A 20215-nucleotide genomic window follows, 5' to 3' on the forward strand; every position below is an offset into this window, starting at 1 on the left:
GAAAACAGTGAAAACTGCTGCAATTTTGTGAAGCATAAGCTGGTGTTTTCAAATTCCTTTTTTTTTGTTGGTCAAACAAAATGGACCATCATGTAAGACTATAAAAAGCAGAAAATCCCTCTAAATGACTGGCTAAAGCTGACAAATCTTTGGCATTTCTACTTTAAGAATAACTTAAACGATTAAATGATTATCAAAATAGTCACTGATTAAGTTTCTGTCAATTGATTAATCTGTTAATCCACTAATCGCTGCAGTTCTGGTAACAGCCGAGACCAAAGAAAGACTTCTCACTGAATGATTAGAGTTAAATTGTTCATTTTGAGCAACACATTTTCTAATTAATGCAGATTTTCCAACACCTGCTGGAAAAATGCCCACCTTTCTGTTTTTTGTTTTTACTATTTGGACAGTATGACTCTGCTCAGCATCCCAACAAACACAATATGCCTGTTAGCAAACAACACCTGTTTACTTAAAAACACCTCCCGCTCTCTCGCTGACTCTCTCTTCCTTCTTTTTTTGTCCCCAGTTGATGAGGAGGCCCTGAGGAAGAAGATCACTGATGAGCTGTATAAAAGCTTGGAGCAGGACAGGGCCAAGGCAGAGCAAGAGCTGCAGGCCTGGTGAGACACACACACACACACACACACACACACACACACACACAGAGTTTTGGGGTGGAATTGGAAATGTTTTTTTGTTTTTTACTTTCCACAAAAACTCTTGGTGTTGCAATGCATTTTTTTTGCGGGGAAGTGTGCTGTGCATGTCTTTCCCCCCCTCTTCTCCTTTACTCTCTCCTCTACCTTCCGTGTTTGGATCATGATGGATTTAATCAGGGTGCTGCACCTATTGTGTCAATTCCTGTTCCAAGATTTCATTAGAAACCAAAGACATTTTCAGACGTGACCATTTTCCGTTTTCATTAATAGTCAAAAAGGTCAGCACCACTCTTTCCGATCCCCACTGTGTTTCCAATCTACCTCTCTTCCGAAGCACATCAGCGCCTTTTCCTCCCTCTATCTCTGCTTCTCCTCTCCTTCTCTGGATCAATTAATCATGCCTGAGAAAGGAGGGCGCTATCCTGAGGTAATTTCCTGGGTGTTGAGCGGGTGATCCATTAGCCCTGCCTGATGAAGAAACAGTGTTCATGTGTGGAGCCACGTTGCTCCTCTCCTCGCTTCTTCTTTCCTCTCCTCTCTTCTTTTTGACCCTAAAGAAGCAGGTGCGCTAACATAATGTCCGATAATCGTGTAGCGCCCCCTCCTTAATAGGCCTGGATGATCTCCAGCCGACCCTGATGAATGAACATCTGTGATTAGTCACTAAATGCACTCTTGTACTGTATAAGAAAAAAAACCAAAACAAAACACCACCTTTCTATCTCTAGGGGGAGGTAGTGGTAGCCTAGTGATTAGCCTTTTTTTTTAGGCTCATTCAAGAAGAAATTAACAAGTGGTTTAAAGAAATCACTTGTCTATTGATTTTTTTTCCTGGCTATTTTATTTTTTTGATGTCACTGCTTCCTGCAGCTCACTTATTGATGTCTGTTCAGAGCTGTAAGTGGCTTCAAAATTACGCCCTTCTTGCAATTAATTGAAATCCTTGTGGCTCGCAAGCCCTCAATTTTTGTTTGTGCTTGGCATTGGCTGTGTTTTTTACTTAAGAGGACTGAACTGAACATGAAATGGTAAATAAGCAATCATCAGTTAGGCAGTGCTGGTGTATATGTATGTTTATGCGTATAGAGGCATATTAATATCAGTTTTTAATGTGGTGCTTGCTTGCTGCTTGTTTTGTATCTTTTACTCATTATTTTTGTTCTGTTTGTGTGAGTGTGTGTTCTTGCAAGTGTTTATTTTCCTAGCTAATAGTTAAGCAGGCAGTAAACATGGTGTAGCCATCAAGATGCATTCTGGGGTTCAAAACGAGCTTTAAATGCAGCTCAGTGGTGGGTTTTGTCTAGAATAAGAAAGTAGGAAGTCGTCCATTCTGATGATAGTTGTACCTGTAAAAATGACCTAAGCCACCTATCAGAATGACCCACCCCTCATTTACCTACATTTATACAGGAGGTTGCCCATTCTGACATGTTTTTGTAATTGACAAAATGATCTATTACACCTGACAGAATGACCTATGCTATATTTAACTACAATTACATAGGAAGTAGTACATTCTGATAGACATTTATAGCTGACAGAATGACCTATTTTCAATGGAAATAATGAATGAATATTTGTCATTGAGAGACACATTGTTATTATTTTGAGATAGTGTGATTTTGTCATTAAATTTTGTATCGTTCAGCCTAAATTACTAATCTAATGCCAGTAATAATAGTAACTAATGACAATAATAAAAAACAACAGAAAAACTCAGTGGCTTTGTTGAGTTGAGGATATTGATGGCACTTGCGATAAAGGCTTCTTAAATACATTTTTAGTTGGCAGAGGGGCTTTATAGCGGCAGTGGAAATTACAGCCTTAATACACTTTATCACTTTTTTAAGAGTTGCTAATGTCTGTCAATATGACATACATTTGTCTTTTCTCGCTGAATGAGAGCATGACACAGAGACTGAACATAAAACTTTCTACTCCCGCTAATACATGAGCATTTTCAAGATTGGAAATGTCTTCCGCACCATGTTTTTTTACCACCGCAATTGAACTTTTCCATTCATTTGTACTTTTTTCAGATAAAGGTGACCGGTTCTCCTTTATAATTGAAATAGATGAGAGGAACAAAGTGCCCTTTTTTTCCTCATCTGGGCTGTCAAAAAATAATTAAATTGCAATGGTATTCACCTTCCCACAGTGCAGGCAGTAATTACAGGGAGTTTTTTGTTCTTGAAGGCAAACAAGGAGCACAGTGATTGTTGCTTTCACTATAGTGAAAGACTCAGCAAGGAAACTGCATGGCTGGTGCTGTAAAATTGAAGTAAGAGGTAAAATATTTTTTTTTCTGTGTGTGTGAGTGTATCAAAGCTCAGCTAACAAGACTGCACAGTGCCTGACTAGTTATAGAACCCTGCAGTGAAACTGCTGCACAGCTTGAACACAAGGAAATGGAAGAATATGTGAACCCCCAGGTCACTGGGAGAGAAGACACACACATGAGATACATGAGGCCAAAATCTCAAGGTCATGTTCAACCCCCAAAAGCATAAATAATTTATGCTCTTTCACAATAGAATTAGAGTTACATTTGGAAAAAAAAAACAGTAAAAGGGAGTTCACTGCCAAAATAAGGCAAAAAAATTATGCCTTGTTAAAGCTTCTGTAAGGCAACCAAACACATTGAATTTGCTTTTGTATAAAAATCTAATTATTTCCACACTTCCTCCATTCTATCCTGTGCAATATTGTTGTGAAGGGCACACAGAGCAAGGGAATTTTGAGCAACAGTGGTGTTTAGATTATGGCAGTATTTCTTCTGTTTGGCTTTCGGGGCCATAAATGAACTCCAGAGATCTGGCTTTGCATGTTTTGCTCTGGTCGGAGTGAAGTAAAGGCTCTGTGAGGAGTTCATTTGGGTGCAGCCTAAACTCATTTGTAGCAAGGAGCGGCTGCAGGGAGCAGATTTGCCTCTGCTGCTTCTCTGTGAGGCATCAGAGCAGAACGAGTCGGAGAAAAGGATGAGAGAGAAGGAAGGATGAGGGGGAGAGAACTCCTACACCATCCGGTCTCTCCTCCCTCGACCTAACTCCTCCTGTGTCACCACTTGGTCCAGTTATTCTCACAGGACTTCCTCCACCTTTCCTTCTTGTCTTTTTCTCCCTCCCTTACCCCCTTCCTCTCTCAATCCACCTTCCCTATTTCTCATTTTCTTTTCTCTTTTTCATGTGTTCTTCCCACTTCCCTCTTTCTCCTCCCGTGCATAAATTGCATGTGTTTTAACATCCAGCTCCAACACTAAAAGGTTAGTTGTTTTTGTTGTGAAACTTCTGCCCATTACTTCAGCATGTAGTCAAGCAGCCTGTGTTGGCTTGTGCGATATAATTGCATGTCAGACTTTTGAGTGAGAACACTGACCTTCTCCCAGAGCTTCTGTCTTCCCGTTAACCAGCCAGCCTGTTAAATTCCTTCTTGCCCCCAGGTCAGACGCAGACAGATACTCCAGCAGACAGGTTTTTTAACATTTTGTTTATTTTTAACTTTTACTTTTGTTCGCACAGAAATACATACACTGACACAAGCATAAACGTCCCGCTCATTTTTAGTGAGTTAGAAAGTTGGGAGATTATTAAAACACACAGAAAAGTCCTTGAATCCAACCCGATTAAGTCAGGATTGCGTCTGGGGAGTTGTGATTCTTCCTTTAAAATGTGTCTGAATCAGCAACATTGCAAGCATTTCCTGACTGCGCTTGCATTCGCTGTTTCTTCATGATATTCTTACTGTAACTCCTGCAAAAACATTGTACACTTGAGCAAGACTCCTAGACAGAATGATTGTTATCATGATAATGATAAGATGATAAAAATGGATGGAGGAAAGAAAGAAAGAAAGAGAGAGAGAGAGGTAAGCAGATCTGGTATAGGTGGAAGGCCCACCATCAGCCAGTTGAAGTGTGCTGCAGGGGCTTTAAAGGTCAATTTCTACACTGGGTTGTGGGACTCTCAGGGATTTGTACGCTGCAAGGAAGCCAGGCTTCTTGTTTGCTCTGAGGAATGATGCGTGCCAAATTGAGCTACCTGGACACAAGTTGAGGCTAGATCACCCCTGGCTGGGTTTCCCTGGTTTGGTTGTTTCATGTTCAGAACAGAAACACCTGATGATTCAGGGTTCATGGCTGGCGATGTGATGTACCACAAGCTGTATCAAATAACTAATGATCTGCAGAGCAGCTGTTGCTCTTGGCAGAGGATAGTAAGGCATTTGTCTTTAGGGTTTCTTAAAATTGTCATCACTTGTCTTTCATCTTTGTTTCTATTTCTTGGTTGCATTGAACTTATTCCAATTTTGTAATTAGGGTTTGGCAGTCCCTGATGGCAGTCAGTCATTGACCACTGAGCCCACCATCACGATGCCCTGCCCCATCCGTCTGTCCGTTTTTCAACACCAAAACCGGGGGACTGGTTTGCCGTGTCTCTAATGGCTTTCATCGTGTGGTCGTTATCACTGATCAATATCTGCTCACATTTAATGAGCTGAAAGTTGTTTTTGTGACAAAGCAGTGTTCCAAGTAATCTAAGTTACTAAGGTGTCGGTTTCAGTTTCCATGTTGACCCCCCCCCCCCTTTTATTATTGATGTTATAGCAATAAGGATACTTGTGTTTATAATGATAGTAATAATTGTGATACTCACTGTAATAATCAAGCTAATATATTCCTTATTTACACAGCACTCTTCACAAACAACTTCACAAAGTGTTTTATAGTCATGAAACCAGAAAATACAGACTATAATTACAAAGGAATCACCATAGTAACCACCTCGTGCACCCAATCAACCAGTTACCTGCCAACTTATGTGAATCCAGCAATCCCAAATACCCTAGCTATGACCGAGAAACACACAAGTAACCATAGAAAACCTCACAGCAACCAGCAAATGCCCGTCTGATAAACCCTAGCAACCACCTACTGCCCATCTCGTACCACATTTATAACAGTGCAAAACATGCAAACATACTCTAGTTATACCTTGCTAAACACCCAGAACAAACGCAACCACCTTACAATGTCATAGTGATCATATAGCACACCATATATACTACATTTATGTTATATATTTTTCAAAAATATAACAAAAGCCCTTACGTTACAGGAATACCTGCACACACACACAGCCTTCAAGCCCTCAGGCTTCTGCAGTGAGAATATTTCACACCTTGTTCATTTTGGTGTGCTGCTTTTCCTTCTCAGGATATATGTAAATGTGTGTGATGTGATCATCTTAGTGTTTCACTACCTGCATGAGTAGTTGTAATTCCCAGCAAAGCACTTTCTTTCAATTGATGGCTCTTGCCTCTCGTAAACCTGGTCATATTGTTGTAGAAGTGCTCACATCCCCAGTGTATAAGGTCATTTAAAGTGCAAGAATAACAGTCATTGAAGTGTAAATACACTGTTTTGAAATAAAAGAAATCAGCATTTTTCGGTACCGTAGCCTGCCGCTGACCTGTTCAGTAGAACAGTAATGGTTATTGACTTTGTCCAATCTCCTCTGCAAATCTTCAGTATATTACTGAAGTTGGTCTTCTACAGAACAGATGGAATCAGTTAGATGGAGTTCAATACAAACATAAAGTCATTTTTAATATTATCTCAGTGTTTAAGCTCCATAAGACGCCCTGATAACCGTATAGAATGATAACCATCAGGCCTCTCAACTTATTCAGTGCTACTTAGTAGAGGTGCTCTTCCTCTTTCAGTGTATAAACTGTCTTTATGTTTGGAGTCTAAGCTTTATGCACTATTTGAAGACACAAAGAAGTATTTTACTGCTGGAAAGATGGCCTTTTGTTAAAACTACGATGTCTGTGCAGTGGAGAGACACAAATACTTTTGAAAATGTTGCTGCATAACCAGAAAAAACAGAGATAAATGACGCTGTTGCCAAATAATAAACGCTGCCACTGGTCATGCAATACATTTTAGGCGAGCAATCGGCAGTGCAGTAACATTATCATGATTCACATTTGATTTGCGCTCCCCATTTTTACTGCTTGATTGGATTTTGGTCAGAGTTTGAGAGAGAGAGAGAAAGAAAGAGGTGGGTCTGTCTCTTGATACACTTCTATACTCTTTTGTGTCCATGGTGGCGGCATGGCTGGCAAGCAATATGGAAATGTGTAAGTACAGCCAGTAGTATGAGCAACAGCCCAGGAGAGCCAGTGACACTCCACTGGATGACGTGGTTTGCATTAGTTTGGTTATTGGTGTAGTTTCACCGTGGTGGAGGAAGGATATCTAGGATCTTGTTAAATGGAAGGAAGTTCACCACAGTTAAGTTACACATACTACTCACATTGTTTTGATACAAAGCTGGTGGAAAATCAGCAAAGTATCCCTTTAAAGGTGAGAATAACAATGATATCCACCTCTGTCAGAGAGCTTAGCTGCAGTACTAAGAACACTGCAGTTATCTCTTCATATTTTTGGGCAAAGTAAGGGGAGAACAAAAATGCTTTTATGTTCCTTCTGCAGAGCTGGGGCTCTTCTAAATTAATCTTCTCACTCCACTGTCCTTTGTTTCCCATACACTTCATTATAACTCTGTCCCAGAATTTCATAGCACACACAGTCAGGTGTGATGTGTTTATGTGCGAGCTCATGTGTGTGAGGGAGAGTGCTTAGCTCCATAAAATATTCATAGGCAGCATTCAGGGACATTATTCCTAACATCAATATTGCATTGGGCCTTTAAATGCCTTTGTTTCAAGGCACTTGGGCCGAGTTTGCGCGGTTATGCAGGTCTGTCGGATTCCATCCTGCCAGGCAGACTGTATTGAGACACATCTTGTGGGGATGACAGGTAGACAACAGGATGCAATAATAGGCGATGAGCTGAGGGGAGATACGGGAGGTGAAGAGGTAAAAGGGGAGGAAAGGTAGAAGACATGAAATTGTAATTTCCTTTGTTGTAGTATTTGTGTGAGGGTAATGATATTTGAAATGATTCTTTTAGGAGTGATAAATTATGATTGCCTAATGGATTTAAACTGGCGTTTGCTTCATTTTTGACCATTTCTGCTTTTACCTTTGTTATTGGAAAGTGTATATATGCTTGGGTTTGGCCCCTGTAAAAATTTTTAAACTGGTTTGATATTAAGAGCTGGACTGGTGATACAGAACTGGGTGTCACACTTGACTCAGAAAGACTAAAACAAAACAACACTTTGTCCCAATAGCAAATAAGTGTTTGATTATCAAGTTGCATCCATAGTCTGTGATAAATAATGGACATTGTTAACAATTTGCCCTCAAACAATAGTACTTGGTGAATTAAGAAATGGATGTCCAAGTATTTTATGCCTTATGCCTTTTTTCCCTTTTTGTTCTTTAGGAATTGTGTCTTTGTGTTTTGTTTTGGTTTTTTTTCTCTTTTTTTTCATCTTTTCTCTTTTTTACTCATTTTATTGCATCTGTTTGTCGCACGTTGAAGGTTTGTGATCTGCTGGTAAGATGGTGAATCTTGTGTGTATTATTTTGATTTTATAAATAGAATTAAATAAATCAAATGAAATAATTAAGAAAATAAAATAAAGTAAAATAAATGATGTAGCTATGGTGATGTCACCCATTGTTTTTCTTTTGGGAGAGGATTTCCTTAGTCGATGTGAGGTTCTAAGGGCAGAGGGATGTCATGTGCTGTAAAGCCCTCTGAGGCAATTGTGATTTGTTATAATGGGCTTTATGAATAAAATTGACTTGACTTGACTTGACTTGTAATGAAGAATCGAATTTGGCCTTTCTTGAAAATTTGGAGCCAGAAGAAACCATATTTGGATAAAAAGCAGGAGCTGTGGAGGAGCGAGGGGTGGATCTGTACCATCACCTCACAGACAGCCTGTCACTCAAGCAGCCCCGCCCTTAATTATGCAGCATCTCAGCTACTCAACCTTTACATTTTTCATATAAACTGCCATGGATCCCTCTCAGTTTTAGAAACAGTCTCCTAAAAATAACTTTAAATATTCCAAAGTGCTTTATTTAAGGGTCATCTCCTGGAAATACTTTTCTGAAAAGACAGACACAGCCCTACCCACTTCCACTCCACTCCTTTCCAAATTAATGCTACCTCACTGGTTCTGTCTTTCCATCTTTCTGTTTTTTTAAGGCTCGACCCACTGAGCCATCAAAACACAGGCTACTGGGCCAACATTATCCTCTCTTTCTATCCAGTACCGGGCCAAACATCATCCACTTATCTTCCCAAAAACATGATTTTTTTTTTCCCTTTCCCTTCATAGGTGCTGTCTTTTTCCTCTCACTGTCTAACTCCATTCTCCATTCTCTACCTCAAAGCCCCCCTCTCCTCCCCAGTGCCAATCTTCTACAGTCGAATGAAAAATGCCTCCAATATCCCAGGGACAGGGCAATAATGACTGGAAAGCAATAGAGGTGAAGCAGACAGATAGCATCCAGCTAGTGATAGCAGTCTTTGCTTGGGTTAGCACTTGTGAGGAAGTCAGTTGAGGGACTTTTTTGCAAGGGTGTCCATTTCTCTGCCCCCCCCGCCCCCTTCTTTCACTCTTCCAGGTTGTAGCTTTTGTTCACACTTGACATGTTTCAGTTTACTTTTAGGTAATAAGTAAAGCTACTAATTCTCTTTTTCAAGACAGAATATTTACATTTTTTTAACCATTTATTGTAAACCTTAACAAAATCAGATTTGGTATTTTTCTCTTATTTAATTTGACAAAAGGCCAAAAGAAGACTTTCCTCAGTGCTTACCCCTTTTTATCGTTATGGTTCGACTTTGCCTGATTCAATTCTGCTTCATGGTCTGTCAAGTTTGTTCTCCATTACGAAACGAAACGGGTAAAGAAAAGACGCTTTTGTATTCCTTAGTGTCAGTGTTGCTGACAGCTGCGTTGGAGAATGCTGGAATCATCAAAAAAATAGATATATAATAAAAAATAGATAACATTAAAAAAAATTGCTTCACCAAAAGCGAAGGGAATTTCCCTCTCTATGTATTTTAGCAAAATTTCTGCTGGTGTGTAACAGTTAATAGGGGTCCCCTCTCAGTTCACTACACAGTATGCACATGGAGCACCTGCCAAGTGTGAGGTCGAACAGATGGATGGTTGTCAGGAAAAATCAAAGGACAAACAGACAGAGACTCCTTCCGATTTAGTTAAATTTTCTATGCACTTGCCATAAAGGTCCACATTTTCTATAAATGGTACTCAGATTGTTAAAGCTGACCCACATGAGTACCACCAAAGTCCATTTCCAAAAACCAGGTATTCTGTCACTTCTTTGTTAAAGTAGTAGCGATAGCAACAGCTAAAGCTTCTTGACTAAAGGTAGCTTAGGTGCATTAGCAGTGCAGGCAGGCGTTGATTGTGGGGAAATGGTGAATGTAAAAGGCCATTAGGAGGCTCCCTGTGTGTGTCTGTGTGTGCGTGAGCTGGAGCCCGATGATGGATGGAGTGTGCTGACGTGTGCAGCCCAGTGGACTGTGAGACTGGACATGGCTGGTCTCTCTCCGTCTCCCTCCATCTCTTTCTCCCACTCTCTGCCTCACTCCCTCTTTGCTTCACTTCCTCAGGGCCAAACATGTCATGTCGCCACTGCTCACTCTTGCTACTTCCTCTCTCTCTTTTTCTGTCTTTTCCCCGTCTCGTCTCGCTCTCCCCCCTCTGCTCTCTGACATTTAGTGGTGTTGCGGGGCAAATGGCAGCTTTAAGACATCAGACATATTTTTATTAGAACCAGCCGTCATCTGCTCAAAGCCACAGGCATGGCATGGTGATCAGTTAGACTCGTCTGTCCATCAAGACTCCTCACTGTCTAGATTTTGGGTATAATCACAGGTGAGTGAAGAGATGAATGAGATTTTTTGAAATGGAATAAAAGATGAAAACCCTTCACAGTGACAGATCAGTAGGTGCTTGTAATATCAAGAAAAGCACAGCCAAGAGGAGAGAAAGGCACAAACTGCATCTCTGCGTGTTGCCACACTTGACAACCACGATGACGCTCTTAAATAATTATAATGAGCAAAACACAAACCTAACGAGGCTGTAAATGAGTCATGCATTTAACTTAAGTGGTTATAAATTTAAAAAAACAAATGTCCCACCTTTAAAGGTATAATTTGCAGACTTTCAACTAGCTTAGTATCTTAACAATGTGGCCAGTATGTGTATGAATTGTGGGAAACTTTTCTCCGTGTACCCAGACATCCTTGTTGCCTCCCAGTGAAACTCTGCCAGATGATGCAAATTGATGCAAAACACGTCATCTGGCAGAGTTTTGCTGGCTCTCCTCACTTTTAGCGAACACTACAGGCTGTACTTCTGCATTGTCGTAATGCCCGCCACCTATGCCGCTACAGCGGACACAAAAAGTATCAAAGTAGATCAAGAGACCAACCTGCATCTTTCCAGCAGTGAGATGCTTCTTTAAAGTGCAACTTTGAAAATACTTAAAGCAAAGGAAGCATTTCAACAACTGTTGTGGTTGTTTCCAGTAACAACTGATGGACCATAGATGTTTGAATGTGAAGGAATTTCATATTGCATTTTCCTATCTGTACAATTTATCTCAAAACCAGTCACCAGCCTACTACTCATCCAGGCTGTCTTTCAGGGCTCTCTTTGGATTTTTCTTAGATAGAAGTTTAGTATGATCCCCGCCATCTTCATTCAGTCTGCCGTAATTCACTCAGGCACTCGCTCTGTCTTTTCTGTGTTTATTCTACCTTGCCACCACTGTTTGATTCCTTGCAGAGGAAGACTTTCAGGGTTTCAGGGTTTCAGGGACGTTCCTTCTCTTCTCCAATCAAGCACACTGTCGCCGAGTAAGGAGTGCGTTGCTAGGCAACTATGAGAACCCAGTGACAGGGTTCAAATCGTGGTCCTGTGTCTGCAGAGAGCGTACTGCCTCTGTCTATATCACTGCTTCATTGGATTGATGATCCTTGTTTGGGGAAAACAGTCGAGCTGTCTATTAGTTATAGTCATACCATTCTTGAATGTAAAGTATTTGGAAATGATATAAATTGATTTGGACTGTCTGACAGGTGTCAACTGACTCAGTTTTTCTTTCTTTTTTTGACTTCTCATTGTTGCCCTCTCTCTGAACACTGCGGAATAGCGTGGACACGTGTATAGATGAATTTGACATTAGGTCTGAAAATCAATAAACAAGTATATTGGCCTATATCAATGCTTCATTAGCACTGTAATTGCATTTGTGACCTTTTAATTCTCTTGGGAGCCACTGCAACATTGCAGCATGCAGTACAACAGGCATGTGATTGTGGGTGGTGCTATAAGCACTTGGCTTGGGTGGTATCACAGTTTTATGGTATACCAAGGTATTTCTAAATTCTTAAGTTATGATTTTCAACACTGTCTAAAATGAAGATGCTCCTCCCTCTATTAAAGGGATACAGAGATGCTGTAATGAGGTTTTGCCACCAGAGGTCAGTCTGTACTGGTGGAACGAACAGCTAAGCTGAGAAAGATGGTGACTGCAAGTGGGGATAACGTTACAGGACAAGCAAAAAAGAAAAATGCCTCATAGATCTCCGAGCCAAACAAATAAATATGACTAGATGCAGAATCATGAAGATATTGTCACATATAACTTCAGCTTCAGATGACTTCTTATAACTAAAAAAGCAGTCTATTAGCCACAGGATTTTATCCAGCTGCCAGTCTGCCACCATTAACAGCACATCATCTCCATTCAGCCCACTGACGTGCTAGTGTCCTCCGCAGCAAAAAGTGTCATCTGTTCTTCCCACAAGAATCTATGGAAGGACACTTTTTTCTGTTCCATTCATCCTTCTGTTTTTTTTTCTTTTTGTTACTCAAATATCATCATATACTGTTAAAGCTGGTGAAGTTCAGGAAGGTATGAAAAAACTGATACTGCCCAAGCCCAAGAAGTGCCAAAGATACTCATTTAGTTTACCAAAGTATTTCTGCTGCGCTAAAAAACTTACTTTCATATATCTATGAAGACATTCACTATCTGTTCTTAACAGATTATCATTTTAGGTAATTTAGGTCTTACAATATTATGCATTCAATATGTCAATGTTTATTTCAGAAGTTTTTAGTTTCAAAGTAGCTTCATTTTGGTTGAAATTAAAGAACCTGCTAAAGTGAGCTTATGGTTCACCACATGTTGTACTAAGGCAACACAGAGACACTTGGGTCTGCAGTGCAGTATGTGGTCCGCAACATATGTGCACAGCATATTTTTGTGCACGGAAAATTTGAGTAGCAAGTCATGCATTATTGAGATAGCTGTAGGGGAAAGAATAGTGAGTAGTATATACTGTAGTCCTGAACAATGTGGTGCAGTATTATTATACCCTGAGTCTGAAGTTAGATCAGGTTGTGAAGTATTTTTGTACAACATAAACATAACATTTGAAATAGTTTTGTTTTAATTAAATAAATGTTGCTGCTCCACAGGATCGAATCAGAGAAGGCCCGAGCAGCAGCCCAGGCTCAGGCTGATGCCCAGTCCCAGGTGCAGGATGAAGTGTCCAGGATTCTGTCTGTGGAGCGGGCCGTGGCCCAGGAGAGCATCCAGCAGGCTGTGATAAGAGAGAGGATCGCCACTGAGGATGAGAGGCTCCGCGCTCAACTCTATGTAAGTCAGCTTATAAACATACGCACTGATGCATGGCAGCTACTGTGAACTTTACCATCTTATTTCATCTTGTCAAACAGTTTCATACATTTTAACATTCAGCTGAATAAATGTTCACCACAGTATCAAACAGATTTTGAACATTTTAACTGTATGACCTTGCAAGCACAGGCTCGCTGATGAGAGCAATTTTTACATGAAGACAGGTCCCATTTTGCGTTCACACGTTCCTGTTCTATCACACAGACACACAGAGGTGAACCTATTTGCAGTAATCGACAGGTCAGGCCTGGTACAGTGACAAATGTCAGGGCTGTGAGCGTGTGAGCATTGCTGTGAGCAGTAAGTCATAGAACGGTCATGACAGTGTCGATACTCGCACCATCCCTCAGTGCACACAGGAAATGTAACAGTTTAGCTTTATCTACATAATGCAAACTCAGAGCACAGTTAAAAGTTATTTTAAAAAACAAATAGCATGCAAGCCTCTCCTTATCCACATCTTATAGCATATTTTCGTCTTCCTCTGCCTGTTCGTTCTGCTGCATTTTAAAAGCTACCTTTATTTTGGGCAGCCTGTGTCTTTATTTTCCGTAAATTGCCCTTGTAAACACTGTCAGATGAGCGTTTCTTACTACACACACACACACGGAGGCAGCGTATTGTTTTCAAAAAGAAAACACATTTTCCCTTGAGTGAGGCTGCTGTTTACAAACCTATGCTATTGATTATATAGCTCATTTCACACGCTCATCGCCGTAATAGAAAAATGAATCATTTTGTTGAGACAGAGAGGGAGAAGGAGAGGAGCGTTGACATGATTCCACGCCGCAGGACAAGTGTATGAGGGATCCCTCATTTGGAACGGCGATCAAAATGAAAGGAAGAAAAGGCGGTGAGAGAAAGAGGGAGAGGTGGTGAGTGAGGGAGACACATGATGTGATGTGTTATTCCCCTCAGCATCTGTGAAGAAAGCAGTTTCAGTCATAGGTTTTCTGTAATTTAATTTCTGTTGTTTTTCATAGAGAGGGAGACAGGACAAATGAGAGGAGGAGGGAAGGAAGGGCGAGAATGTTACACCTGCTTTGTATCTGTAATATATGAGCTGCATTGTGGGTGGTGGTGGGTCTTACTGAACCGTCAGAGGAGAGTCCTTGTGCGTGTCATTGCCTGCATGCTGCTGAAGCACTAACTCCTTGTACTTAAGAGAACTTATCCTCCTATACGCTGTGGAGCTTTTGCTCGTGGCCCCTAGGCTAACCCAGGGCCATCATCAGCCTTTGAGAGTACAGATAGCAGCACTTCAGTGGCTGTGCATTCAATATGAGACTGAGCCCTCACACTGATATACAGTCTTTGTTTCATTCTTTTTCTGTAACTCATATTTTCATTGTAAATCCAGTTTATAGGCTCCCGCCACTTTGTCTCTACATCCTTAAAGCTGGAGTAGATAGTTTTATTTTGGCAAAAAAATAAACTCTGATTGTGATTCAAGTGGACTGAGAGAAAACACCTCATTAGCTCTGTTTCAGGTTTTAGAAAATCTAGCCTGTGATGGGAAAATTTGGCCAATTATGGGTCATTTCAGAGAGAGGCCATTCCTATCGGCTGGTCTACAAATGCACATGCATGTGCAGGTTCCTTTGGTGAAATCTTGATTCAATGGTGGAGAATTCTGCAGAGTAGTTGCAATTTCAGCACTGGCAACAACTGCCTAGACTGCAAAGCAACCCAAAAAAGGTAGACAGACGTATCAAAAAGAGAGTCTTAAAGAGAGACTGGCAATAAACAAAATAAAACAAGTGACAATATCGCTTAAAGATAAAATAATGACAAAAATAGTTTAGCCTTCTGCTAATCAGAGCTAAAGGCTCACATCCGAGGCTTCAAGTTTATATGTAGCTAGTGTTAGCTAAGCAATCCACAGCATTCAGGAGCAAGATGTAGAGATTGTGAGGTTGCTATCTAGCTAATTCTTGTGTCATTTGTGGTCTGATTATAGATTGTATATAAAGATAGACAATGCATCCCCACTTAGCCCCACTATGCTAAAGTGAACCCAAAATATCCCGGTTACCGCCGCTGCCATCTTGAGTTTTTGACATGTAGTGGGCGGGCTGTACTGCAGCCAGCCACCATGGGGGATCAAGATGTTTTGGCCTGAGCTGTTATGCCGTCAATCTTTATATACAGTCTATCGGTTTAATATTTGAGGGAGAGGGTGAGGAGGGGCTGAGCGAATGAGCTGTGCATTTTTCTACAATGAGATAAGATTAAATAAATCAATATATGGGAAACACTGGGTTACTGTATGAAGCATGTGCACGTGACCATGGTCATCTGGTGGGAGGGGCTTAGGCTACAAATGGGACAGCTGCATTAGGAGGGTGTATGTTCAAAATCAAGCTTTTTTCTGCTTTTTCCAGATTTCTGGCAACACCCACTTTTAAGCAAACACTGCTGCAAAAGAGTCACTGTCAGAGGGTTTCACTGTTTTAGAAATGTGTGTGTGTGTGTGTGTGTGTGTGTGTGTGTGTGTGTGTGTGTGTGTGTGTGTGTGTGTGTGCGTGCGTGCGTGCGTGCGTGCATGTGTGTGTGTGTGCGCGCGTGCACGTGCCTGTGTGATAATTTCCTCAGTTTGAGCATTCTTTTGGAGTGCTGGAGTTTTAATAGAATCCGACGGGTTATCAGTGGAGGCGTGGAGGCGCAGTGCCGTTCGTGCCACTCATGTAATTGTCAAGTCAGACGCTTCCTCACAGCCACTGTTCTTTTGAACTCGAAATGGACTTTTCCATTTTTTAAAAGGCAGCCTCTCGCCCAAGACGTCTTCCCACCCATTGTGATTTCACTCTGTGTTTGTCCGCTACCCGCCGTGAACCCATCTTTGATTGAACATAAAACATGTTTTTAAGGTCTTTTGTGTGTATGTGCCTCTGTCTCCTGCCCGTCTGTCTGTCTTTCTGCCCCTCTGTGTCTTAGTGTGAGACTTTATTGTTTTTTTTTCTCAAAAAGAAAAAAAGAGCTACTCTGAAGATAATCAACTCAAAATATGAGCATCTATACTTTTTGCTCAATTTCATATGAGGTGTTTTAACTACCCCTCTACTTAAACTAAAGAGCCCGTCTGCATCAGTTACCCAACAACTTACATTTACAAGAACATAAGCATGGACAATTGGAAGGTGAAACTGGTTGTGATCGGGGAGCAAAGTCAATAAGTTGATCGAAAGAGAGCTCCAGGGAGAGGTTGTGGTTTGCGGTACTAAGCACATAATCTGGTGGCAGATAGAGCTTTCAGAGGTGATTTGTTCAGTCCTTTTCCCCCAGTAAACCTGTTAACACCTCATGTTTTATCTTAAAGGCTACACTGTTGTGTCCTTGAGCAATCTATACATGATGAAGTCTTTACTACTTTTATACTGTTACTTTTATACAATATTGAACTTTTGGGCTGAAACAGCCTACTGTTTATGTTAGCTTGACGCTGCAAAAATGCTCAAGATTTCCATTGTTTTCTGTGTTTTGGAAAAACGGTGCATAACTGTTTCAAGTTGGCTGTATATTTACAGAAGTTTGTTACGATGTAGGTGACTCATAAAACCTTCTTAAGTTGGGAATCTGCTGTATGGTCAGAGCTTCTTTCTGACTCAATTGTGGAGCCGAACAACTCACGTGCGTGTTTTTGAAAGGGGGTATCATTACTTTTACTGACCCATTTTTGCAGATATTGACTTTTATGCTGTTTTTGGTACCTTTGCCTCATGTATAAACTGTACCTCTGCCTCTGAGCTGTCAAACAAATCTTTATTGACAGTTGTCAAAGCCAGAACAGCTCGCAGGGCCCGACGGGCCGTTTTATTTTACACACACAGTGTGGGCACTCAGGTCGTGGCTTGACGATCGACCCGCACAGTGTGAGCGCACAAATTGTGAGCTTTGGCTTTACATCACAGATCATTTTCTCAAACAGCGGGATTTTGAATTTAACAACATTTCAAATTTTTTCATAGTGTGTGCCCAGCTTTAGTGAGTAACACATTCTTTCGCTGTGTTACCAGAAAATTATTATTTTTTTTAAATTACTGAAACAATTCTATCAGTTTAATATAGAGAGAAGAAAGAAACAAAAAATATTGAGTGAGAGATGGGAATGTCATTCAAGAATTTTACCCAATGTGATTTTAACCAGGGACTTTTTCTAAGCCACAAGGATGCCCTAAAGTTGTGTTTTTGAAATATGATCAGTAAGAAAAGGTGTATAGAAACAGGGTCTTATGTGAAACTGTAAGATGATTGATAAAAAAATAGCAAGAAAACAAGAGGGAAAAAGGAAAAGCTGTAGCACAAAACTGAAAGGTTAAAAAAGCTCTATTAAAGAAAAGTACTGTTTGTGTATATGTATACTTTATATATAGCTGTTATTGCATCTGTGGTTTTATTGCACTTCAGATTGTTCTAATTGAAACTGAATTGACCTGAGCCCTTCTTTCATGTTCATTGCCACTGAAAAAAACATTTGTCTATGGCAGCTGTAGTGCTTGTGTTCTTTGTCCAGGGTGGTATTGATTTGTCCTCCTCATTAAGATACAGGTCACGGTCAGCGGCAGGACCCCATACAGTCCCTCCTCTTCTTCATACACAAAGAGAGCGACGCTCTGAGCAGTTATGCCTCCCCACGCTCACCTATAATGACCATAACCTCTGCAACCATAGCTGCACCAATTACAGTGACACCCATTCTGGAGAATTGCCCCGAGACATGGGGTTAGACTCGGGGCTGGGTAGTATTTAGATTTTATTGATTTAGATCCCGCTTATATATTCCTGATCTTGTGATATACCTCTTCTGAGCTTGCCATTTTAAACACAAAAAGAAGGTGGAAACCACCTTAAGTTTCAGCATATTTTGGGAAGGAATTAACAGTAATTTGTTGTAAATTATATGCATTTTTTGTTTTTGGTTTAAAATGAGGAATGCAACTACTCTATGACTATTGTAGCCAGAGTTTGTTGAATTATAGCTCTACTGTCGACTTGCCAAACTCTAAATTAAAGAGTTGGTTCACCCCAAAATAAGAAATACATACTTTTCCTCTTACCGGTAGTGCTATTCATCAATCTCAATTGTGTTGGTGTGATTTGGAGAGTGTTGGAGATATTGGCTGTAAAGATGTCTACCAGCTCTCAATATAATAGAATTAGATAGTACTCGGCTTGTGGTGCTCAAAGTGCCAAAGACAAAACAAAACAAACAAACAAAAAAGAACACTTCATAAACTCAACAGCAAGATAAACCACAGACCTTGTTGTAAGCAGTTTCATGAATTTGCCGGAAAGAGACATTGCTGTTTTCAAATGTATATTTTTGGCGCCTTGAGAAGCACAAGCAAAGTGCAATCCATTTCCATTATCAGTCCCCTTAGGATTTTACAGGCTAGTTTTGGAGTTTTTGTGGCCTGAAATATCTGATTTCACAGCAGTTTCTCCTAAAAACTCAGGCATTCAGGCATTTTGTTTTTTAAGTTGTCCATCCATCTTTTGGCGGTCATAGGTCAAAGGGCAAGGTCACTGTGACCTTGCATCTGTCTCATTTTTTTGTGACACTATCTTGGCTGTTCATCTTGAGACTGTCCTGACTGTATAGATCTCCTGTGCTGCTGGGTTGAAGATGCGTGTGAAACATTCACGTTTTAAAGTATGCAACATCTTTGCAACATTTAAACGACGTTAACTGTCATGGCTAAATAAAAGTCTGGTCAGACTGTAACAACAACTTGGTTTGTTCCAATGATTATAAAACCGCACAATTCTTAGTATCTGATTTGTACACTACCACTAACATGTATGTTTGATCTAACTCAACTTGATTTTTATGCATGCTCAGTAGATCTGTAAGTAGATCAGTTTACACCCACCTTTGTCGTATAATCAGTGATTTGCTTCGCATGGTCTTTAGCAGCATATTTTGTTCGTAAATGTGAGACATTCAAAACAGTGAGTTTGATGATGTTATGCTGGGGACTGCTATGATTGCTGAAACTTACAGAAACCGATGATGATTGGTTAAATTAGCAGAGAAATTACAAGGATTGGACTTGCCAGTTAAAGCAGTGAATTGTTTATTAATATAAATCATAGTGGTGTCAGAAGTGGCCCGGGCCCTAAATGGTTCCTACCACCCTGGTAGGAGTGCTTGTCCTTCAGGCTTTTCCACCACTAGTCACTCGTGTCCCTGTCAGGCTGACTGGCAGTAGCCAGCCACCAAGTCCACCAGTAATTGAAACTTCACAGCAGTGGAGGCAGGGGTGTGTGTTGTCGTTGTCATTGTTGTTGGGTTCCTGGTGTTTTGCCATTGGAGGGGAACATGTTCAATGTCGAGGTTTGCACATGTTCTGCCACTCAGGGGGAACTGCAGGAAAAGGAAGGGAAACACCGATGTGGAAATGTTTGTGGTAGTTAGAGGCAGAGCTTTATTGATACATTGTTTCATTGACAGCTGTTAAAATAATTGCCAACTAATTTAAGTATCCATTAATATGTTTGAGTAATTTGAAAGAAAAAAATGTTCAAAATCTGTGATTCAAGCTTCTTTAGTGTTAATATTTTATGGTTTCCTCTCTCCTTTATGCGTGGATGGATTACTGAAAGGATGTACAGGGCACAGGCCCAGGGGACAAAGTTTCTGGGAACTCCCTGGCTTTTATCTGCAAGATGTCACCTAAAATAAATACCTACCAGCCAGGAAGAGCCTGAAAAAATGACCACATAAAGACCAAAAAGAGATGCAAAGGAACTGCAAAGCAGATACAAAATAACTCCAAAAATGGGCAAAACAACCACAAAGAGACACAAAATAACTACAAAGTGACACAGAACAAAAAAAAAACAACCCACAAAATTAGCTGAAAGAGACACA

The 20215-nt window shown here is 40.5% G+C and overlaps 1 protein-coding gene across 5 annotated transcripts in view; it reads left to right on the plus strand.

The window, feature by feature from the left end:
• Positions 1 to 20215, plus strand: part of chchd3a (coiled-coil-helix-coiled-coil-helix domain containing 3a) — a 122403-nt gene that overhangs the window by 15597 nt on the left and 86591 nt on the right. For all 5 annotated transcript variants that reach the window (XR_015775493.1, XR_015775494.1, XM_088072604.1 and 2 more), the window contains exons 3-4: positions 533 to 626; positions 13119 to 13299. Coding sequence is in view for 3 of the 5 variants with exons in the window: in XM_088072604.1 (XP_087928730.1) it covers positions 533 to 626; positions 13119 to 13299 (275 nt within the window). In the remaining 2 variants the exon portion in view is untranslated. The remainder of the gene's footprint in view (positions 1 to 532; positions 627 to 13118; positions 13300 to 20215) is intronic.

Source organism: Plectropomus leopardus, chromosome 22, assembly GCF_026936395.1.
Source record: "Plectropomus leopardus strain MGB_pleo_1.0 chromosome 22, ASM2693639v1, whole genome shotgun sequence".
Taxonomy (NCBI): Eukaryota; Metazoa; Chordata; class Actinopteri; order Perciformes; family Serranidae; genus Plectropomus; species Plectropomus leopardus.